Source organism: Miniopterus natalensis, chromosome 13 (genome assembly GCF_054644295.1).
Source record: "Miniopterus natalensis isolate mMinNat1 chromosome 13, mMinNat1.hap1, whole genome shotgun sequence".
NCBI lineage: Eukaryota > Metazoa > Chordata > Mammalia > Chiroptera > Miniopteridae > Miniopterus > Miniopterus natalensis.
This window is the reverse complement of record NC_142093.1, coordinates 6,056,428-6,080,546: the sequence shown is the minus strand read 5'-3', so window position 1 is coordinate 6,080,546 and position 24,119 is coordinate 6,056,428. Positions and strand designations below refer to the sequence as shown.

General features: G+C 45.4%; 1 protein-coding gene across 1 annotated transcript; it reads right to left on the bottom strand.

Annotated features, from left to right (window-relative positions):
- Positions 1–11,510: 11,510 nt before the first annotated feature.
- On the bottom strand, positions 11,511–18,400 carry MSGN1 (mesogenin 1). The gene is made up of 2 exons (XM_016224774.2): positions 18,116–18,400; positions 11,511–12,701 (listed from the first exon to the last, which is right to left on the bottom strand). Exon 2 carries the CDS (start codon positions 12,453–12,455, stop codon positions 11,880–11,882), a length of 576 nt encoding a protein of 191 aa, XP_016080260.1. The 5' UTR covers positions 12,456–12,701; positions 18,116–18,400; the 3' UTR covers positions 11,511–11,879.
- Between the last annotated feature and the right edge of the window lie 5,719 nt (positions 18,401–24,119).

Genomic DNA, 24,119 nt, shown 5'->3' with positions numbered 1-24,119 from the left:
GGGACCAGTTTCAGATTTCTCCTGAGGGCTCCAATCAACAGCCTGGGGGCAGGTTATGGGGGAGTGACGCACTAACCCTGTGAGCAAGAGATAAACTGTTTTATCTACCCCACACCCCTGGTCTCTAGCACAATCGCTGCTACATAGAAGTTCCTCATTAAAAGGGTTTTAATCCATGATGTATTCCTGCCGTAGAAAAGTTCCCATTCCAATAAGTAGAGGGATGCTTTCGATGTGCACAGATATATTCAGGTTTATTCATCCCTGACTTTCACTTAGTCTTGGCCAAACATCTCACAGGCCTTTCCCAGCTACCCTTTTAATTTGCACATCTGGCCAAAAGTGGCAGAAAATATTTTTATTTGGAAAAGTATATATATTCTTGCTCATCCTGAAGTTTTTCTTTTCTGCTCAACAAAACTTTGGAGTAGAGGGTGCCAAGTTTAGCAAATAAAAATTCAGGATGGCCTGTTAAATTTGAATTTCTGATAAACAATGAATACTTCTTTACTATAAGCATGTCCTGAGTACTGCAAATATGTCCAACATTCAATATTCCAAGTACGAGCTAAAATTAGAACAGGGGAGCCTGGATTTCATCTGGCAGCCTTACTTTGGGGCCTCTCTTGGAGTGTTTGTAGAACATTCCTGAGTGAGCTGGGAAGGGAAGCTTTAGGAAGGAAGCAGGGATGGGGGGCTCCTTGCAGGGCAGCTGTCCTGAATCCTGCCTTATTGCCCGAGGGGAGGAAGGACAGCTGTTAGGGATTCTCCTGGTGATTGCCAGCCCCTCCGAGGACAGTGCCATGCTGGCAGGCCAAGCAGAAGGCGAAGGTAAAAGGCCCGGAGCGCAGGCTGGGCTTGGGCTGTACCACGGCTCTGCCTCCTGCTGTGAGGCGAGGGCCGCTGCCCCTTTCTATGGGTCTAAAGGAGGCCGCACCACCTCAGGGCTCTGGTCTTTTTCTGTGTCTCTGTGTTTTTGTTTCTCTGTGTCTGTGTCTCTCTTTATCTGTACAGAGGTTGACAAAAGTAGTTCATGGTTGTGAGTAGGCAAAACACTTGTGTTATTATTATTGTATTCTTTGTATGATAACTGTAACCCTAACTTTTGCCCACTCCTGTGTGTGTGTCTCACCCTGCTACGCTCACCCCTCTCTCTTGGTAAACTCCGCTCAGTACCTCTCGAAGCAGGAGGGGGAAGGCATCGTGTTCGCACTTCACAGCAGAGTTTGTTCTGTCTTTTGTTGCAGGTTAGTTACTCCAGGAGCTTTGGTTTTCAGACACGGAGCCCCTGCTGCAGGCAGGTGACGAGGTTTCTTGTCCACCCGGCGTGGAGGGGCTGCAGTGGTATTCAGAGGCTCGTCGCCCGCTTCCTTTCTGCTTCCACACACACCTGCGACTCCATTGCTCTGCAGTGTGGGGAGTCGCATGCGAATGACCCTGGAGGCCGCCCACATGAGACAGTATCTGGACTTTCATGCAGTCGGTGAGTGCCCGTAATCTGGGAGCACAGCTTTGCCTGCTCTCGGTTCTCATGGGGCGTGGAGGGTCACTGATCTCTCCTTGGCTTTATCCATGCCGAAGGATTGCATATTTTGCAAGTAGATATCAAAAAGGCCACATGTTTCCCATAAATCCCTGGTACCTTCTGGCTTTCTGAGATTAACACGCCCCATTTGCCATCTGTTGGCATTACTTCTCTGGGACCTAGACCTCTGCCACGGCATGACTGGCAGATTTCACACGTGGGTAGATGTATGTAGGTAAATAGTTGACTGTTCCCAGTAAGAAACAGCTGTGTGGGGGTGGCTACTTCAGAACGTAGCCATGCATCTTACAGAAGCCACAGAGGATTATGGGGAGAGCTTGGACTTGAACTTACGTTTTACCTGGAATTTCTTATGTCTCTGGCTGTTTTTCTAGATAAAATTAAGCAATGGGCCTGTATGTCCCCTTGAGCTCTTCATTCCCTGTTGGGATTCTACAGTGTTGTCTCTCATGTGGCTGCCATATGACTCAGCCCCAACCTCTAGAGGTGATCAGTAAGAGCTGCCATTTACTGAGCCTTTAACACATGTCCAGCACTATAAGAACATCACATGCATTAGCTCACTAATCTCTCAACAGCCCTAGGAGCTGTTATCCCCACTGTACAAATGAGAAAACAGAGCTTAAAAGCCAAGTAAATAAATCTTATGAAGAAAGTAGTAGAGTTTAAAGCAATAGCTTCCAGAGCTACAAGGCCCTTACCCTTAAGCCTACTCATCTGGAGGTGCCAGAGAGTCATGGACATGTGACATTGCTCCTTCCAATTCTCACAAGTGAGAATTTCTGTTATATTTGGCCAGAAAAAGAGAAAAGAAAAAAAAAACACAGGGAAAAAAAATGCTTTCTGGAAGCAACAAGTCATGTCATAATTCACAAAGTTGAAGGAAAAGCACTATCGTTTCATATTTTTGCTCAATCCTGCTAAACTAGCTAAAATTCTGTTAAATCGGTTACTAAGCAGAAGCTACTCCTCGGTTAACATAAGCACTGAAAGCTATGTAGACTATGCAATATGGTAATTGTTTCAGACTGAGTCAGTTTTTCCTACTCTTATTTGGCGTCACCGGCCTTCTGCTGTATTGATAATGGCTGACTAAACCACACTGGCAAATCCTGTGGGGCAGCTCCTGCTGATTGTCTTACACAAGCTCTCCTCTTACACACAAAGTACTCTGGGGTTACCCTTGCCCTCTTCATAGGCATGCTGATGTTCACAATATGAAGCCCCATCACCTGCTAGAACTAGACGGCAGCTTCTGAATACCTGAGTAGGTGGATTAATGGGAAAATAATCATATTGACCTGAGGACAAGAGGAGCTCTTATCTATTAAGATGAGGGGCCTAAAGTGTACACAAATCAGCAAACCTTCTTCTCAAAGGTCTCTTTTTTTGTTGTTCAAAATATTACAGATGTCTCTTTTTCTCCCCATTGACCCTTTCCACCCCATGCCCGCCTCCCTCCCCACTCCCTCACCACACCATTGTCTGTGTCCTTGGGTTGAATATACCCTAAGAATCCTGAAACACTAATCAGAAGGAATATATGCTCCCCTATGTTCATAGCAGTGCAATTTACAATACCTCAGACCTGGCAACAGCCCAAGTGCCCAGCAGTAGATGAGTGGATAAAAAAGCTGTGGGACATTTACAACAAAGGTCTCTTTTGAGAAAGAAGTTCCTTTAATCCCAATGGGCCTGGCCCAGGATGAGCCAGAGGATGTGACGGCAGCCATCCCTGAGGCCAGTGTGGGGCAGGAAAACTCCTGAGATCCTTCCACTGAGCTTCTGAATCTCGCCTCTAGCTGGGATGGGAGACTGAGGTCCCATAGAAGAGCATGGTCAGATGGGGTTCGGGGTCTCACCATGAAGACGTTCCAAGCATCCTCACAGGTATGATCTTGGGTGCGGCAGCTCCTGGGATGGCCTCCATCTGGCAGGTTGTCTTTCACACCCCAGCCACGTGGCTGGTAAGGGTTTTGATGCTCCAGGTATACACTGGAAATAGAGCTTTGAACAAGACAAAGTCTCCACCCCAGAGGGAATATTCATGAGAGGAAAACGTACAGACATAATCTACTGTCCATGAAACTGGTGAAAGGGTGGCAGGAACTTGGGACTCCTTTGTTGGGTGGGATAGTTATACTCCGAGGAGGTGACATTTCGGCAGAGACCTAATGAGGCTGATCACAAAGAATCGGTGCAGACCATTTCAGATACCTAGGGACTGATTTGGTAAAGATGTTTCTGCCTAGACATCAGAAATTTGGCCAACTGAACTCATTCCCTAGGGTGACAGGTCTCCTGAGAGAAAATTACATCGAACTTTTGGCTCATTTTGAGAATCCATGTAAAATCATCACATCCTTTCATCTTCTAGGAAACTACTCTTAAAGATTGAGCAGTAAAACAGACTGGACCTTGTGAGGCCCATTCTTTCAGCACCTAATGCCAAGAACCTCTTTGTCTTCAGACAATGATTCCACGTCACTGTCTCTCTTCCTGCCTAGGCTGTTAGGAGGGCTCACAAGTGGCCGTTTTATCTACTGGGAATTAAACTATTCCCCCACCCTCAATACCTTTCACATCTCTTTTACTTTTTCAACAGCCTTTTTATTTATCTTGTTAATATTTGCAATAAGCAAAGTTTTAAATTTAGCATAAAGACAGTGCATAAAATTAACTCTTCAAGTTCACTTCCAGAGAATGAAGATGTTGATTCCTGTAGCTTCCAAAGGCCCCACATCTGGGTGGTGAGGTTTGTTTTGTGAGAACCTCCAACACTGAAAAACATGTAAGGTTGTGCTGTTCGGATTGAAATCTAGACTTTAGTTACGTATGTTAACTGCTGGTCTCTAGCACTGATCTTATAATAAGGTCTCTGGTTTCCACATGATTTTTTATTTATTTTTAATAAGCTGGCAAATGCCAAGGATTTCCAGGAAACTGTCTTCCACCCCATGGGTGTAACTTCCATAGTTTCCTTCCCACCTGAAGAGACTGGGAGTAAGAATGCTCACCTCCATGAAGGTTCTACCGTATTGGAAGGTGGGAGTAGGCCTACCACACAGAACGCCCTCCTCCCCCCGTCCCTTTCCTCGCTGATTTTGGACACCTTTCAAAGTGTTTTTTCCCCTTTATATTTTGCCTGTATTATGCTCATTTAGGTATAGGCCTATCTCCCCCCGCTCCACTGAAACTCCTTGAGCACAGAGGCTACACTTTGCCCTTAGAAGGTTATTGTGAGGATGAGACAAGATAACAGGTTTATAAAGAACACGGTGTTGCCCTGACTCGGTAGCTCAGTTGGTTAGAGCACTGTCCCCATGTCCCAAGGTTGCAGGTTCAATCCCAGGTCAGGGCACATGCAAGAATCAACTAAAACATGCCTAATTAAGTGGAACAACAAATCGATGTTTCTCTCTCTCTCCTCCCCTCTCTCTCCTTTCTTCTCTAAAATCAATCAATAAATAAAAAATTAAAAAGAAAAAGAACACAGTGTTACTTGTGTTTAAATTTGCTAAAGACTGGATTTCCCCATCATGGGTATGTAAAGTATTATCACATAAGTAAAACGAGACAAGCTTATTTAGTGACTGTACCTTGGACACTATGCCGATTACTCTATCCGTGTGTCATGTTCTGTGCTGGGGCTTTGACTGAAACCCAGGTAAGTAACCACCTGAGTTAGGTGTGAGAGGGGCTTTTCTCAGGTTGAGTCGGCGTCCCTGCAGCTTGAAGGGCATTCAGGCCCTCAGCCTCCTGCTCCCTCTGCCTGTCCCTGTCCTTTCCCTGCTCCTCCAAACGCAGTCTGTGCTTCAGCCAAACCAGCCCACTTCGGATCCCAAGCCTTAGAGCCTTCTCAGACCTCCATGCTTTTGCAGGTGCCCTTACTCTGTGTAGGACGTGGCTCCTTCAAATGCCTAGAGGACAACTTCAAGAGAAGCCTCCTCTGAGATTCAGAGGGAAGGCGGGAGTGCGGAGGGGGGGAGAGATTAATCAAAGAACCTACATGCCTATGTATGTGACCTATGAACAGATAGCAGTGCGGAGAAGACCTGGGGAAAATACTTTCAACAATAAAAAACGTCTCTTCACCCCTAGGGTAAAAGCTTGGCATGTCCTATGCCTGTTTTGCTCATTCAATCTAAAGAATCACAAAAACATTCTCAATTTAGTTATGCCCAGCCCAATATAGTAATTGAAAATCTGATCTTGATTTAGTGTTTTAAGGGGACATCTGTAATACTTTAAATAATAAAGATTAAAAAAAAAAGAGCCGCCTCCTATGTGACACCTTCCCTGAGTCCTGCAGAGCAGCGGTTCCTCTCATCTCTTTACTCGCCTTGCTCCCTCTCTGGGCTGTGGGCCCCTCATCAGTGCGCCCCTTCATCCCGCACAGTGGGAGGGCCAGGCTGACGCGGACTCGGGACGCCACAGCTGCCCTCTGTGCTGGCCTGGGGTCCCGTCACCATCGCACCTTCTCTGTTCCAGGGGCCAGTCCTCAGCCCACTGCCAGACGCTCAGCTGCCCTGGGACACAGCCGGCTTTGTGATGTTTGTTAGCATCCTGGAACTGAAATTACTTAAATGCCATCGTCTCTCTCTGCTGGGAAGTAATTAGGCAATAAAAATCACGACAGGGGTCTCTTGGGGAAGCTAATTCCTGAATTATGAAGGGGAATAAAATTGTGCTCAAGGGTTTAGGTTTTCACTGCCCTACATGGCATGCGATGCTGATTGTTTGTGTATGCACAGGGATCACAGGGATTACATTTCAAATTAGGGTGGTTTCGGTGCAAAACCCACCTTACGGAAAACTGCCACAGGGCACATTGTGTTGTTCTGTCTATGGGGCTGAATTTGGAGGCAGGGTTTAGGGCGTGACTGGAGTTCCTAGGAGACAGCATAGTTAACCCAGAACGAGATTAGGAGTTTAATTGTGGATTCTGGTGCCTGCTCTGTCATTTATGAATAGTTATAATATTCTGTCATTATGAGCCTTCATGTCTTCATCTGTAAAGTAGACATAATTCCTCCTACGTAGTGAGGTACAGGTAAGAATTAAACAGAATAATGTACGTAAAATGCTTGTAATCACTAAAGCAATATAACGACACACCTGGTGTAGTGGTACACACACACCAGGCTGGGGTTTGAATCAAGTTTTCACCTTTCTGTGCCTCAGTTTCCCCATCTATAAAATGGGGTAACTTTAGTCCTTCAGGTGGTTGTTAAAGTAGTTATTTCTTACTTCATACAGGTTAAAATAGTTATTTCGTGTAATTTACGTAACAGTACCTGCCCAGAGCAAGCACACACTAAATATTAGTTGCTATTATAATTATTGCCATTTTAATTTTGTCACTTTGTGCCTGAAAGAAACTGAAGAAAAAGATATCTAGCTGTAGCCCCTGGGAACAGGTATTTCTGAAATCAGGTTTATATACCTTTGGAGGCATACAAATGCCCCAAAGTTGTTACAAAATGTCCACACTTTAAAAAAAAAATTCTATTTTGAGAGAGATCATGCTCTATCCGTCCCATGTGGGAGGGGAGTAGAAAGGGTATCACGATTTCACATCCGCCCTGATCTATAGCAACACTAGTAAGTGTTTGGACAACACAAACACAGAGCAAGAGCACAGACTAGTGGGCGAGGCTTGAATGCAGAGGCTTCTCTGTTGTTGTGTTTACTGCTGCTTTTCCGGCAGAGACCTCAGTACTGTGGGAAGGATGAGTCAAGCAGACCTGGGTAGAATCCTGGGCCCTGCTCCCAGTAGGTGACCTTGGCCAAGGTGACCTCTCTGTGCCTGTTGCTTTATTTACAAAATGGGCTAATAATAGCCATCTCCTATTGTTAGCAGTCAAGATTAAAGGAGGGAAAGCATAGCGAGCCCTTGGCCCTGAGCCTGACACCTCCGAGGATGCATCCACCCTCAGCTGTTGCTGCCTGGGCTGCCAATAGCCCGAACAGCCCGGGCGCCGCTTTCCCAGCTCTCCTCTCCCCCTGACCTCAGCCCTGCCCGTCTCCCCAGTGAAGACAAACAGAAGTCAACAGAGTTCATTTGTATGAACTTCAGGGGAACTGCTTGCTTAGGGAGGGAAGGTCAATAGTTTTGAAACCCAAGAGACGAACAGATAATGGTCCTCCTCCCCAGCCTCCTGAAATAATTCCTGCCTTCTTCCTCCTCAGAGTTCAAGGCCCCTTCTGGAACTCAAATATCAAGATCAAGCCCTTCCGGGAGTTCTCAGGGGCACTGCGTTAGCTTCAATATCTCATTTGCAACATAGGAGGACAAGTGGCATTACAGGGGCCGGGGCCAGGGCCAGGGCCAGGGCCAGGCCCAGGCTCCTTCTTGCAGCCTGGAGCATGTTCGGGGACTGTTGGGAATCCACTGTCACCTGGGTGCAGGCACAGAACCTATGGAAAAATTGTAATAGGACCTCCAAGGCAACAACACAAAACTCACTTACGTAGGCAAAACTCACTATCTCTTTTGCTGCTGTTTTTAAAACTATCTGAAGGAACGTTAAGGGTGATTCTGCTGACTGGTTAGTCTGCAGAGCATCTCCCCACCCCTGCTCCGGCCTCTGTCCCAATCAGCTAACGTGGCAGAAACTGCAAGAACAAAGCGACCTCAGACCAGGTGTGAACTGCAGACACTTTCTTGAACACAAATGAAGAGACATCAGGTTTCCTCTGTGAATGAAGACGTACTCTCGGCACCAGGAAGGAACAGAAAGGAATTTCTGGAAATGTTTGGGGTTGAGGCAGAGTTCAAAGGGAAATAATTTAGAGGGCAATATGCATAGCGCCTTCTGAAATGCCTCAGGTGGTGAAAGAAGTGAGGGTCCCTGAGCTGGAGATGCAGATAAAAGGGGGGAAGACCCAGGAGTGAGGATTTGTCCAGAATGCTCTCCTGCTGCCCAGTGCAGGGCAGTGGCAGGATTCCGCAGAAGGGGCCTGAGCTTTGGAGTTAGAGCCCAACTCACTAGCCAACTGGTCAGCCACATGCCACTAGCTGATCATGTGGCTTTGCACTGCCTCACTGTCCTAAACCTTAGTTTCTTCATCCTCAAGATGGGACTGATAATGCCCATTGCCTGGGGTTAAGAGGTTAATGTGAACTTAAAAATATGAAAATTCCCACCACAGCACACTGGACACACACAAATTGTGGTTTCCTATCTATGCCCCAGAAGTGACTTACTCCTCTCCTTGAGCTCTGCCCAGGCCAGCTGCTTTTAAATGCTCCCTAGAGAAATCGGGGACCTGTTCCAGCTACCCTCTCCCAAAGGGAAGTGATCTCATCGGGGACTGCCACACTCAGATGCTGATGGACAGCTGCCCCCTGGACAGGCCGGGGCTGCCCATACACTCTGGGGGGGCCTGCAGCTGCGCCAAGTGCAGCCGGCCCTGGGCCAGGGGCCTCCTCCCAGGAAGCTGTTACCTCCTCCTGCCTTTCCAGATGCCTCCCCTCCACTGGCATCTCAGGAGTCCTGAGGGCAAGACCAGCTAGGAGCTGAGTCTGTGGCTTTCCAGAATTTTCTGAAAGTTAGGACCTAACCCATCCACAGTATTTAGTCCCCAGGGAAACCAAAATTACTCAAGCTATTTTTGAACCATTCTTCATGCCTGAACTTGAAAAAAACCAAACATCTTGAGCATTTGGGTCTACTCTCTTACAAATGGCAAGGAAATGACAACTGACCTGAAAGCTGATCAAAGGCTGGACACGCCCTTCCCCACGTCACCCTCCCTTCTGATCCTCCTCCCCCAACACACGAAATCGCAAACGCATACATGCATGTACACACACACTCTCATATGAACATCTATACATACACCAGTAGAGTCCCTTGGAGAAAACCTTGACACTGTCCAGCATTTTCTAGTTTCTTGCCTAAAGTGCCACCACTGAGTAGAGAAGCTGATGAAGGTTTGTACACACAAGGTGACGTTTTAGCAACTGTGACCATCATGCGCCACCTGCCAATGACAAGACAGTCTTCAGTTATAAAAACACTAATCAGAAATAAAGTCGGATTCCTTCTATGCACAAAAACAGAAAAAAATAAACTGCAGGTATGTTAAAGAACCATAGATAAATAATTACAAAAATATTTTTTTTTTAAATCTGAACATTTAGATAGCCTTGGAGCTGGGAAAAATTAAGCAAAGTGACAAAATACACAAGCCATTAAAAAGGAGACATTTGATCATATAAAAAATGGAAAGCTTCAAAGAGGAACAGATAGCATAGTAAAAATCAAATATAAGACATCATAAACGAAGATTATATCAAAATGATAGATTGGAAGGAAATATTTTTATCACATATAATGTACTAAGAACTCTGCCAAATTAACCAGGAGATAAATAACCAACAGAAAAATGGCAAAGAACATAACCTGGCAAATTATAAAAAGGAACCAAAATGAACAACAGAAAAACATAAAATTTTAAAAGATGCACCATCTCAAATAGTACATAGGAAAATGAGAATGAACACAATGACATAATCATATTTTATCCTTTAAAACAGTTCAGGAGCCTGGTAGTATCCAGGGAACAGGTGTTGTTTCTGTCACATTATGTTAGGGCAAGTGTCAATAACTACAAACTTTATAAAAGTATTTATTCAACTTTAAAATGTGCATACATTCTGATCCAGGAATTCCATTTCAGGGAATTTCTCAGGCTAAATAAAATACCGGTGTATAAAGCTAGTTGTGATGTTTTTAAAGCATTTTTTGTAATTATAAAAACCTGAAACCTACCTAAATGGCATTCAAAAGGTGATTCATTAAACAAATGAGATGACACCTGGGCACATTCACACGTGGGCCACAGGGCAAGTCTGTGCTTCAATCTCCTCATGCACAGGCTGAAGGTAATAATGGCACTTACGGTGCAGATTTATTTGTGGTAACTTGGAAGGACTTTTACTATACATTCCAAGTTAAAAAAAAAAACACAAAAGCAATTTGCAGAATTAAAGGTATTCTTTAAAAATGTGTATATGCCTATACTTATTTGTATGCTTTATGCAAAGGAAAAAGTAGAGAAGCTCTATATTAAATTGTGAACACCTCTACTGCCTTTGTAGCTTGTCACTTTTAAAAAAGATGAAAATTCACCAATAGAAAAAAAATACAGGAGACATAAACACTGAAAGCCAAATACAGATGCTTAACAATCAGAGGGGAGGAATATTCATCCTTAAAGCCTATTAGGTTCCGAGAACCTCCTGAATTCAAAGCCCCCTTTTTGATGCCATGTGCCAACAAATTAGCCAAGCTGAAGGCGATATATTCACCCACTAAGATGAGGCACAGTGAAGTGGGTGTGTTTGTGTATGGGTGCACAGGGGGTGATTTGGGGGGTGCGGTAGGAGAAGATGCCATGGGTGAAGAAATAAATAACTTTGCAGGGATTGGAGGTACACTTGGGTTTAATCCTGGCTCTTGTACTTTTCTATATAAGTAAAATAGTCTGGTTTTCTTTTTGAACCAGTCTCTTTGCTTGACAAATGAGTGACAGATGCAGGGAGGTCACACTCACACCAGGCCTGGCACAGGGCACTCCTGCCCTCCCAGGCCTGCTTCAGGCCCATCCCGGGGTGTGGGGTGCGGTGTGCGGTGTGGGGAGCCCTCCTCCTCTGCCTCCTGTCCTCCCCGCTTCCCCATTCCCTGCATAGGCCTCGCAGACTTTTCCTTTCCTTGAGAGGAGGCATCAGGCTTTAGGCTTGTCACTCTGTCTAACATAGCCTGTCTGCCTGTGCCTTTCTGTTTACCATGACACTCATTCCTGCTGCATTTAAAGAATTTGGGTCCCTGTGCAAGTAAAGGCATGATTTCAGACACACACAGACACACACACACACACACACACACAGAGAGAGAGAGAGAGAGAGAGAGAGAGAGAGATGTGCTCTTTACTCAACACAGAACTTTCTAAGAAAGAATCCAGGTGTCACCCTGGATCCTGTACAAAATACTGGTTAGTTAGCAACAGAAAGCAAACTCCCAACACCAAAAGGACCAGAGAAGATGAACTGTAGCAATTTCACATTATTGAAAGACTGCATTTAAGATCATTGACCCTTTAAAATAACTTGAACAGACCGAGAAAGGAAAACTGATCCGTGTCTTTGCAAAGGGTGAGACTCCTGAGAAGTGGTGGGAAAACTGGAAGCAAAGTACCTGCTCGTCTGGCGGTTCCACCAAGTCCAGTGGGAACTCCCTTTCCCAGCAACAAGGTCACCACGCTGACTAGATAAACATACTGTGTGCTGTGGGTCCAGGGAGCTGGACAGTGGAGTCCCCGGGGCTCAGGCGCTCTGGGGCCGGGGCTCCCTCCCGCTGTTGAGGAGGTCAGTGAGTTCTCCGATGTACTTGATGGTGTACTTCAGCGTCTGGATCTTGGTGAGTGGCTGGCCCCTCTGGCTGTAGATGGGTGGCAGGTAATTCCGGAGGGTGTGCAGAGCATCTGCCAAGGTCCTCATCCGGAGCTTCTCCCTCTCGCTGGCCTTCCGTCTCCGCTGGACAGACATCCTGACTTTGGTGCCCTTCTGGGCCTTGGGGCCCCCAGCGCCCTGCAGGTAGGCAGGTGGGAAAGCTAACATATTGTAGTCCACCTCTACCAGGCCACCAGTGCCATGGCCACTGCAGCCATCACTGCCCTCGTTGCTGGCACCTCCATGCCCACAGGGCAGCCCAGCCACAGCCGGACAGGAAGAGGTGTAAGACTCCAGCGACGGGGCCGGCGACAGGCTCTGAGTGGGCGAAGCCTGGTTCAGCTCAAAGGGTGCTGCCCTGTGTTTCCAGTCCCAGGAGGACAGCAGGCCAGGGCTGTCAGAGCCCAAGCCATCCTCCAGGCCGAGGAAGGTCTCGCGCAGGTTGTCCATGCCTGTGAGACAGCTGCGGAGGGAACGACTCCCTGGCAAGTGAGAAAGAAAGTTCTGCCACCCGCCCGGGCAGAGCTCTCTTTTATGATGGTGGGGGACGAGTGATGAAGTGGGAAAGAGGGCCGGAGAGAGGGAGTTCAAAGGAGAAGGCAAGGACCAAGATGGAAGATGAACTCTTCAGGTGTCACTTTCTCCTCATTGATAATTAGCATCTTCCAGCTAAAACGGCTTTAAACAGAAAGGCCTCTAAGAGAAGAAAAAAGGAATTATCTTGTTGTAACTAAACCAATTAAGGCTGCATAACTAGACTTAGCATTGTCCTGTGGAACTCATTAAAGAGGGAGCCAAAGAAAACAAACCTGGGGCAGCCTGCAGCCAGGAGGTGGGCCCAGGGGCCTAGAGGAGAGTAGCCGAGCGCCCCAGCGGGCCTCCATCCCCTCCACCAAAACCGCCTAGACGGTTCAGAGCACATGGGTGCACTGCTGGAGAAATGGCGTGGTCTGGGGAGGAGGTAACCCCTCGGAGCTCAGATTCCCTCATATGTCAAACGCGCACAACAAACCCTTATTTCACAGAGCTGTTGGGAAGACAGTCCACAGTGGACACATGGTGGATGCCAGGTTCCTCCCCTTCTCCCTCTTTAATAAATTTCCCCTAGGTTTTGTAGAGCGCAGACAAGCCTACAGTCAGAATGACAAAGGCCAGCAGCTCTGGTAAATCCAGAGCCTTAATGTGCAGGAAACATCTTTCAAGAAGCTTAAAGCCCTTGCTTTCCCTGAGCAGGTTGGGATTTGTCACAGCAAACAGACACCAGGAAAGAAGGCTCCTCTAAGGCAGGGCAGGGGGTTTGCAGAGTACCTGGCAGTCAGCCTTCTGAAGGTTGTTTTTTTTTTTCCATTGGGCTGGGCTGCGGAGTCACACCTTGTTTTTGAAATGTATAGAGGAAGTGTGAAATTAACTGGGGAGCCTGCCTGTTTTCCCCACCATAGCTCCAAATGCCAGGGAATGTGTTAAGTTGGATGGTCCTGCTAGTTTGCTTCACTTCCTACGTGCTGTGACATAGACCTGTGTTTCGGAAAAGGTTTTCTCAGAGTCCCCATTTGTCCCATGAATGTCACTTTTTCTCCATGTAACTAAGCCTACAAATTAGTATTAATATCAGAAACACAGTGCATTACATTCCAGAGTAATATCGGCGTGTCCTGTAACATGGTTAAGGCCCCTTTGCAATTATTGAAAAGAAATATCAATGGTATAATTAAAACATTGATGGTAATTTTTAATTAGGTAGGATCAGGGAAGAAAACGTTCACTCAGGGACTCTGGAGAGGAATCCTCTTATGTTTGCTATTTACTAAAGCACCCTAAGCCCTATCTGGCAGAATAACGTTAATAGAACACAATAAATGTAATAAGTGATTCTCCTTTCCCCTCCCATTTCTTGTCCTTCAGCTCTCATTGGGAAGCCTAGAGTCTGCTGACACTATTCAAGGAAATTTACATATAATTAACGCTAATTTTTAAAAAACATTTTACAGATGAAAGTACTAAGGCTCTAAGAGGTTAAAAGACGCAGTTAAGATTTGCCTGGGAGGAAGTGGTCAAGCCAAGATTCCTTGTAAGACCCAAAAGTCCACCTTTAAGAAAAAAAAAATCTATATTTTTCTATTTCAGTTGGTTGTAGTAGAGGCAGGTGACCTAACTGTGACTCAAAAAGAAGGGGACTCTCAGTAGACTCGAGGTGGCTGTGGTAGCCACTGTTATAGTTGGCTTTCAGTCCCTAAACTTCAGTCTTCCATATAATATTACTTCTCTCAGACTCCATAGCTCTTTTTCTTTTTCTATAGCTTCTTTCTAAAGTTGCTAATTTCTTAAACTTCTATTTTCAGAAGTTTCATTTTCTAAATGAGATAGTATCTGCCAAATCCTTGGGACATGGTAGAAAATAAATGTTGGCTTTGCTCTTGTCACCAGTATCAGAACTACCTACTGATACTGAGGTCCCTACCGCTGACCTCAGTCACCCAGCATTGCTAGTCCCCAAAACCTGTTCTTAGGACAAGGACACTGCCTGGTTTCCATGTTTGCCAATGGAAGCTGTCGTTCTCCAGTAAGAAATAAACCAGAACCAGACTTGCATTTACCCTGCTTGTCTCTGTGAAGCACTCTGCTTATCTGTGGGAATGGAGGTACAGGACAGCAGAACATGGGAGCCATTGCCCCAGCTGCTGGTGGAGGTCTGGTAAACAGACCAGGCCTGGAGGCCGAGGCTGCGATATGATTCCAGGTGCTTGACATAGATTAACTCACATTAACCCTCATAACAACCCTAAGAAGTAGGAGCTATTATCCTCACCAATACTGTTGTACTAATAAGAAACTGAGGCACGGAAGGGTTAAGTAACTTGCCCAAGACCCCACACCTAAGGCCTAATGATGGTAGCCCAGGATTCAAACCTGGGCAGGCTTCCCTGGGCCAGACTTTTAACCACTGGCTGGAACACCTGAGAATAGTTAGAGGCATCAGCATGATGGTCCCTGTAGTGTTCTTGAAGCCTAAATTCAAGCTTTAGCTGTAACTCAGTAAAAACAGGAAGACAGACTGATTGCCACCATTCAATCTTGTGTATACAGAGCACCTGAGATTGGTGGTCACTGCAGGGGCTAAAAAGGGGCAGTAGATTTAGACTTTCTGTCTTCTTTCCTAAATTAAATGGTGAGATAGATTAGCACCCACATAACTTCTCTGCTCCAATTAGTGGGCAGGCCCAGTTCTTACAGTCTGTAGGGAGAGCTGTGTGTATGATCCACAGAGGCACCCGTCATGGCCACACCAGTTATCCCAGCAATGGTGGCAATACTAACAAGCTTATTCAGTGCTAAGTGCTTTGGATGATTCATTCCATTGGAATCTTATAAAAATCCTTTAAAGAAAGCACTAATTTTGTTCCCATTTTACATAAGAAATGAAGGCGTAGAGAAGTTGAAAAAGTTGTTAGAAGTCATGACTAAAAAGCGGAGGAGCCATGCTTTAGACCCAGGCAGTCTGACTCCGGAGGGCCAGACTCCAGCGAATGATTCTCTACCAAGAGGGAGGAGGAGGGGAGGGAGGACTTTGAAAGGGGCCCTTGTTCACATCCTAAGGTTGTTTAACAACTTTGGGTCCACAGCTCCAGGACAGAAGGCATCTGTTTCCCCTACCACTTTCTAGTGCTTTCCCTGGCCTGAGGCCACTCAATCATCTTAACAGCAGGTAAGGTTGGTATTCAGGCACATTTTCCTATAATTGAAAATTTTAGAAAAAATATCTTATTCTCTCACAAATAAAATATTTTTATGTATTAATATCAGAACACTTTCCTTTTTTGAGTACTTACAGCACTTACTCTGTGCTAGGTGCTAAAGATGAGAGCCTTGTATACGTGATCTCATGCAATCCTCCATATAATTCGATAAGGTACGTATCGTCTTCACCTTACAAGAGAAGTAAAACTCAGATGCTAAGGACCTCATCCAAGGTCAATGGACACAGCTTCTCCCCTCAAGGCCACAGCCTCACCCAGTACCTCTGCGGTTGACACACCGAGTCAGTTGCAGTAACACAGCCACTTCCTGTGCTCACTGCCTCCAACTCTGAGCGCATCACGCAAACGCTCAGTGTACCCTGGTGTCTATAGCTGTCTTTGGCCATTAGGGTCTACACACTCCCTGACCTTTGCGTACTCCACAGTCCCTCTAACCAGCCACAGCCACACCACCCCACTGGTCAAACCAGCCTCCGCCTGACCGGACCCTGGATCTTCCTGCCGGGAAAGGGATAGACCCAGTGTTTGAACACAGGACTAAGTTCAAAAACTGCACCTTTTCATGCATCACACAATCCTGGCACCCAACTAACATGCAACCAAAAACCAGATAATTCTTGTGGGGCTAGGGGAGTGTGTGTGGCTTTCCCTAAAAATAATCTATTTACAGGTAGCCTTGTCCCTGTGACACCCCTATGGTTTCTGATCAGAATATAAGACTCCTTCTCTTTTGAAAATAGGACTAAACATGTTCGGGGGTAGGGGTGCGGGTGGGGAGTGTCCAGTCATCAAGGCTGCACAAAATGGGCCATTCTGTGGACAACAGGAGGATAGCAGAGAGGAGAAGGCACTGGGTAGGGCAGAGGAACATGAGAACAGGGACCAGGGTAAAAAACAGAAGAAGTGGGAGCTGATTTCCCTTGAGAGCAACAGGGCAGGATGTGGGGATGATTCTTATCCCAAGAAAATATGAGCAGTTCCTCTTGGTTCAAAAAATCTCATCTCAACATTTAGTCCCCAGTCGCCCGGTTTCCCCCAGACTAGGGAGGGGAGGCACCACTGGGTGCTTCACCACTGATTCTTCAGCAACTGGCCAGCAAGATTCAAAAAAACTCTCGTGTTACATTTACACCTACTCCCCCTTTTAAGTTGGATTCTTTATTACCACTGGTATTTGGGGTGGCGTTTTAATACCAGTGTCAAAAAAGTTGAAAGCAATTTGCACTGAAGCTGTTCTCCAAGGACTTCCCTGTTTTTTCCAGCCTGGAAAGCAGGAAAGTGCAAAGTTACTTCTTTAGTCCCTCCCAGGTCAGTAACCAAGCCTTGGAAACTCCTGGTAGTAAAATGACTACTACAGATGTTTTCAGTCAGATATCTGCCTGATAAGCCTGCTTATGTTCAGAAACACTGGCCTCCGTGCTGGACCATTTTTATTCAGATCTCCATACTTGTAAGTTAATTAGCATCTAAATGCAGATGCTCAGCAAAGGCCAAACTTGGGAAAATATTTCTCACAAATATGAGAGTCAAAGGTGACGGCTATGAAGGACTCACAGGGACAAGAAACACAGGAGCTCACCACTGGCAAAAAGAACAAGAGCATGAAACAGCTGGCAAAGCAGCACGGGTGGTAAGAAGGGTGGGGAGCCGGCCGGCTCGCCAGTGACCAGCCGCGTAAACAGGAACTACCAGCGGGCCATTTTCACTTCCCTAGCTGGCAGCCCGGCGACAGGATGAGGACATGGCCCCTCACACACTGCTTGTGGGTCGGCTGGTGAGAGTTCTAAAATATCCTGATTCCCAGAATGCACTCAGACTTAAAAATAGCTTCGACACAAGGGCTTTGCTCTATAGAACTGAACAGCTACAGTCAAAATTTATGAACAAGAATATTCGTCATAGTATTATGATAGTAAAAAATCAGAAACCTCGAGATTTAACAGCAGAAGAGTGATGACATAAATGATGTCCTCTCCACGTGATGGAATGCTATGTAGTTGATGAAGTTCATATTTATGAACACATAATATAGGAAATATAATCTAATCTGAGAATCTATAACCAGGACTGCAAACTTAATACTCTGATCCGATTACGTTTTTTTCATAGAAAATACGACATGTTTAAGGGTGGTTATTCCTGGAGAAAGAAACTGAAGGTCGTTTTTCCCATCATGCCTCTGACTTTATTCTTGAGGGTCAGTCTGTGCCATGGTTAGAAGCTCAGGTTTCGGAGCGAGGGTTTCTGGGTTCAAACCTGGACCCTTCTACTTTCGTTAACTATGTGATCATAAGATAACTCAGTTTCTCTGTGTCTGTTTCTCTATTTGTAAAACGGGGTAACACCAGTGCCTACCTCCCAGGAGTCTTGTGAAGATTTATGCCTGTAAGACACTTCACGGTAGCTGTCTTCAGATACAGTGAGCATCCAGTCATTGGTAGGGGATCTTACTCATTGTACTTGTCAATATTTCCTAAATTTTAAAAAGATATTAATTTAAAATTTAAATTTTAAAAGCAGTGACTAGGTGAGGCTGACCCGAGTAGGTCCATGAATAGAGGAAAAAGACTCAAAAATCACAGTTGCCCTCAAGTTGAATCAAAACATCTGGGTAGTAAACTTATTTAAAAATAAAGAAAAGACAAAGACTGAGGGTGGGAAGGAGGGAAGGAAGGAAGGTGATGGGGGGGGGAGGGAGGGAGGGAGGGAGGGACGGAGGGAAGGTGATGGGGGAGTGAGGGAAGGAAGGAAGGTGATGGGGGAGGGAGGGAGGGAAGGAAGATGATGGGGGAGTGAGGGAGGGAAGGAAGGAAAAGAGGAAAGGAAGGGAGGGAGGGAAGGAGAGAGAGGGGGAAGGAAGGTGATGGGAGGGACTACTCTTGTTAAGACAGTAGGATACTGACAGTAGGACATGAGGGTTGCTGAGTCCTGTTGGAGCTCTGCATTTAGCTTGCGTGGGGTAGAAAGAAATGGGAAGGAGATTCAGGGTAGGGCAATGAGAAAGATTAAAGAGGAAAAGTTGTTCCTTAAGAAAGTTCCAGTCTTTCCATCGCATTTTGGTGGAGGACAGAGCATTGAGTGACTCTTCTCAGCCCTCTGTAGACTGAGAAGTCACCCTCTCTCTCCAGCAGGCAGAAAGCCCATGGGTGAGGCTCCTGGCACTGGGAGTCATCTAGGTCACATGCACAGCATCCCCACAATTCCACGAGGACAAGAACACCTGGGGAGAGAGGAAAGATTATTTTCAAAAGGGTGATTCCTGTGCCCCTTCTCCAGGAATTCTGATTTGGAAAATCTAGACTGGAGCCAGGTAATCCCTTTTTTAATGAGCAGGGAAGTTGGGAGCTGCTGACTTGGGCAGTTAAAGACCTGCATGGGTCCAAGAGCTACTGAGCCTGGCACCTGGAAGCCAAGAGTACAGGTCCCTTTGTCTTCACTATTAAATAGGGATAAATCACAGAACTCAGGGAGCAGGATGATCTCTATAACTCCTCAACTTTTCCATGCTATTAAAACCTCTCCTGATAGTCTCTGCCTACCATGAAGGCTATCCTTGGTCCAGCCCATCATGACCCTTCAAACTTTATGTGCCCATATTCCCCAGGCCCATTCTCTACCCCATTCCAGGAAGGCTCTACACTGCCCCTTGAACACATTTTCTTTTCTTGGCCTTTTCCTGGGCTGCGTGTGTCCCTCACCCAAATGTCCCTCCCTCTCCTTTAACCTCTCAGATTCTACCAGTGCCTTCTTAATTCAGGCCAAGTGCCTTCTCCAGAAACTCTCTGACCTCTGCTCCTCAGTGACTACTTATGTGGCAGGTCAATTCAGAGAGTTTATTTCACTGTCCTGTATTGTTCAATAATTTTTTTCACTTGTTAAACTCAGGAACAAGGACCTTAATAAAAACTACTTCAGGAGCAGTGCCTTATAGTTTGTAAAAGATTTTCATATCTATTATATCTTGGGAACTTCACAACACCCTCATGATGTGGATTACGGTATCTCCATTGGAGTTGGAAACTAAATTCAGGGAGGCATCCTATGATTCCTTATGGTAAAACTACCAATAAGTGGCAGAATGAAGAGATTATACCCCTGGTAAAAGGAATTCGTGAAAGCTAGAAACATTGGGGGTTAATGAATGGCTCTCTTTGTTGACCACGCCATAGGGAGGGCCAAGACATCAGGCTTTAAAGAACAGCTGCACCTCGGGGCTGGGCCTATGTCATCCCCAGGCTCAAATGGTGGGCTCATTATTGCAGCTGTTGCTGGCTTTAGGGAGTCAGACAGCTGTTACCAGGAGATGGATTGAAAGCGAACAGAGGAAATGGAATCCTGTGAAAATAACTGTGCCTGGACGTGTGTGTGCAATGTTCTCCCTTCTTGTAGCTCAAAACATTCTGAAGACGTAATCTATTGACTCTTACAGGAAGACCAGGTATGGTAAGTACAAGTGAGAAAGCCAGACAGAGGGAAGGGAAGTGTCTTAAACGAGCCTTTCCTAGATATTCTTAGGAACGGGAAGCAGAGTCTTAGAGGGTGCACAATCCTTTCAGTCATCAACATTTGTGACAAGCGCTGCAGAATACTGTTCTTGGCAGAGCTGGTGAGCCCCAGGAGTGTCTGTGCCAAGGAACAGACAATGGGATTAGAGATAAATTCCCTGCTCCCTCCATTTCCCTCCCATCTCTTCTCCACACTGCAAGCTGTTGCCGTTTTATGGACTGTAGATCTTTCTTTCAGTGCTGTAGGGCTGTGCCTGCTGATGAGCCCTTGTCCTGCTTTCCCTTTTGATACTCGTTGCCCATCTTGCTTGTCACCAAAGCTCCTGTCTCGTCCTCACCTTTCCCATCCCTACAGCCTGGGCTGCTCCTTGCCGATCTCCTTGGGAGACAGGCGGCTCACCCCACTGCTATGCTTTGGCAGTACAGGCCTTCTGCCTAGGGTGGGAGGTGCTCCCCCACCGTCTATCCAAATCCTGCTTGCTCTTTCTGGTCTCCTCTACCGGTCAACTTCTTGGTGGCCTCTATTATGCTTATAGAGGGTGCTACACAGGCTAACACAAGGTTTTCCTCCTGGGGTGCAGGCCACTCAACTAGACTATGAGTTGGGGACTAAAAGGAGAGGCTTCCCTTCTTCTAATTACCCTCAGCTGCCTATCACTTCCTGTGCAACGATGTGTATTCAGCACCCACTTACTTGAGAATATCTATTTCTCTACTCTTTTAAACTCACTTTTCTACTTTAAATTATCCTGTTTTATGTTGGGTTTCATTTTCAAGTCATTATGAACTTTTACGGAGCCCTTTCCATGCATTGATTAGTACTTTATCTCAGTGTAATCAACACATAGCCCTGGGAGGTGGGAACTGTTACCACCCATATTTCATGTGAAGAACTGGTGCCTAAAAGAGGTAAAGTACCTTGCTTGAGGTCACATGCTAGTGGTCCAAGGCCTTAACCACTTGTTACAATGCTTTGAATAAACCACCAAAAGTCCCTTTTAGGAAGTGTACAAATTAAGACTTCTAATGAATGGATGTTCCAAATAAGTGGGTGAACTGACTTTTGAAGAAAGAGTGTTCCTCTCCAAAGGCTGGGTCCTTGCCACCGTATCCTGATCCTCATCTGGGAATGACAGGATCCAGCCCAGGGTCTGACCCTCCTTACCTAGCTAGTTGAAACTTAGTATACTGTTAGTGACCTCCACCTGGGGAGTTTCAAACTTCAGTCCTTATACTTCTATACATTGATTATTTGACCTCAAGAGAACCTAGAGAAAGGGCTTTGAACTCTGATTTCCTTAAAAGATAGCTCTTTCCTGGAAAGCCATGATCATATATCTGTGGGCACTGTCTTGCAGACAATTCTTTTTTGACAAACTCAACTATGGATGAATTATGAGGTAAGCCAGTCAACTCTCATGGGAAGCCTGTGGTCATGGTATAACTAGCTCAACCTGTTTCCAGAAAAAAATCTTTGCTGAGAACATGTTCTTGCTGTAGCTCTTTTTATGGACTTAACTGATCACATTACACCCCAAATAAATCCTTTGGCAGTCTGTGCTTTTCAGGCAGCACAAGGTAACCTGCAGAGGGGAGGCTGAACACACGGTTCAGAGTCACCACAGCTTCACGTTTACTGTGTCTGATCCCACAGTGCACTCTGGCATCTGCCCCTTGGGTGGCACTGCCTTCTGCTCCTGTTAATGAATGGCCTGTGTCCTGGGGTTCTTCCAGCCCCCACTCTTGAAACCTGCTCTGGATTTCTTTCCCCTTCCTTGAAACTGATACTATGCCTTTCTCCAGAGATTCTGTGCCTTCAGATAGAAAACCAACCAACCAACCAATCAACCAACCAACCAAAAAGCCATCAAAGGACACTGTCCAGGAAGAATCACATTTGAATCTACTCAAATACTTTCTAAGCACCTATACTGGCTCCAGGGAGTGGACCTCCCCTGTCTGAAGAACTTAAAGCAAAAGCAAAAATCATAGACTTGCACTCGAAGAACCAGAACTGTGCTAACCCAATATGGCCTCCACTGGGCACATGTGGCTGTCAGCTGGTGAAATGTGGCCAGTCAAAGCTGAGATGTGCTGTCAGTGTCAAACACACAACAAATTTCAAATAGTATGGTTAAAAAAATGTAAACTATCTCATGGATATTTATATTGATTGCATGTTGAAGTAACATTTTGGGTATACTGAGTTAAATCAAACATTATCTTACAATGTTTACACATCAAACATTAGCAAACATGTTAGTAAAATTAACTTTACCAGCTCCATTTAAAAAATATGGCTACCAGACTATGACTCAGTGATTCCACTTCTGGGAATATAGCCAAAGAAACCCAAAACATTAATTTGAAAAAATATATGCACCTCCATGCTCATTACAGAGTTATTTACAATAGCCAAGATTTGGAAGCAGCCTAAGTGCCCATTAGTAGATGAATGGATAAAAAAGCTGTGGTATTTTTACATAATGGAATACTTCTCAGTCATAAAAAAAGAATGAAATCTTACCTTTTGCTACAGTATGGATGGACTTAGAGGGCATTATGGTAAATGAAATAAGTCAGAGAGAGAAAGACAAATACCATATGATTTCACTTATATGTGGTATCTAAAGAACATAATAAACAAACAAAATAGAAATAGTCATAGATTGACAGTTGACAGGGAGGAGGGAGGTTAGGGGACTGGGCGAAAAAGGTGAAAGGATTCAGAAGTACAAATTGGTAATTATAGAATAGTCACAGGGATGTAAAGGAGAGCATAGGAAATAGTCAATAATATTGTAATAACTATGTATGGGGCCAGGAGGGTGCTTAAAATATTGGGGGAGCCACCCTGTAAAGTACACGATTGTCTAACCACTATGTTGTACATCTGAAACTAATACAGAATAATACTTAATGTAAACTGTAATTGAAAAAAACATGGCTACTAGAAAATCAAAAGTTTTATATGTGACTGGCATTGTATTTCCATTGCATAGTATTGGTGAATAAATGTCATGAGTAGGGAGGTCATATTATAAACTGTTATAAAGACACTGAAAATGTGCCATGGGAGGAGAGGGAAAGGAGAGATAGATTTTTGTTGGATGACCCAAGAAGACTTCCTGGAAAAAGTGACCGCAAACTGGGTCTTGAAATAAAATTACAGGGAAAAGGCCTGGAGGCATCCATACCCAGATCTAAGATGGGAATTTTTGACATCAGCCATTTGGAGGACTGAACAGATAAATATGGTGCTACAGTTCTTGTAGGGTTTCCAAAGCTTATTTCCCATCAGAATTTTCTGTTTTAAAAGCATAGAGTTTCCTGGGCTCACCCCAAACCTTCTGAGACAGGATCCATGACATTCATGATTCACACAGCTCCATGGGTGATGTTCCCACTGCTCATGAATCCCAGTCCAGGAAACTGCATTTGAAAATCCCAGGTGCAAATGGTCATCCTTGTGCCTCTGAAAGGCAGTCTCAGGAGGCTTTCCATAATCTATGGCTAGAGGCAGCCTTGGCATCTTCTGTTCAATTATATGTCCTTTGGGGAGATGCACTTGAATATAGAGACTGAAACAACAGCTCAGGTCCTGGGCTGTTCTGTTGGTTTCCCCTCTGTGAGCACAACAGAAGGGCTCTGTGGGCTTGGACTCATCTCATTACCACCTAAAGTACCTGTTCTGTGGCTCCTGCCTGTGTGGTGACTAACCTCTGCCATAGTAGTGATTCCAGCAAAAATAAAATAAAAAATCTCTGGAGGCTAACCTTTGGCCATTCTGAACACTGATCGAAAGCTCTTTATACTTTCAAAAGCTCTTGATAGCCACAGTAGAGTAAGAGGAA

Coding starts and splice junctions, on each gene's coding strand:
- MSGN1 (XM_016224774.2), bottom strand. CDS start 12,455: ATGGACAACCTGCGCGAGACCTTCCTCGGCCTGGAGGATGGCTTGGGC.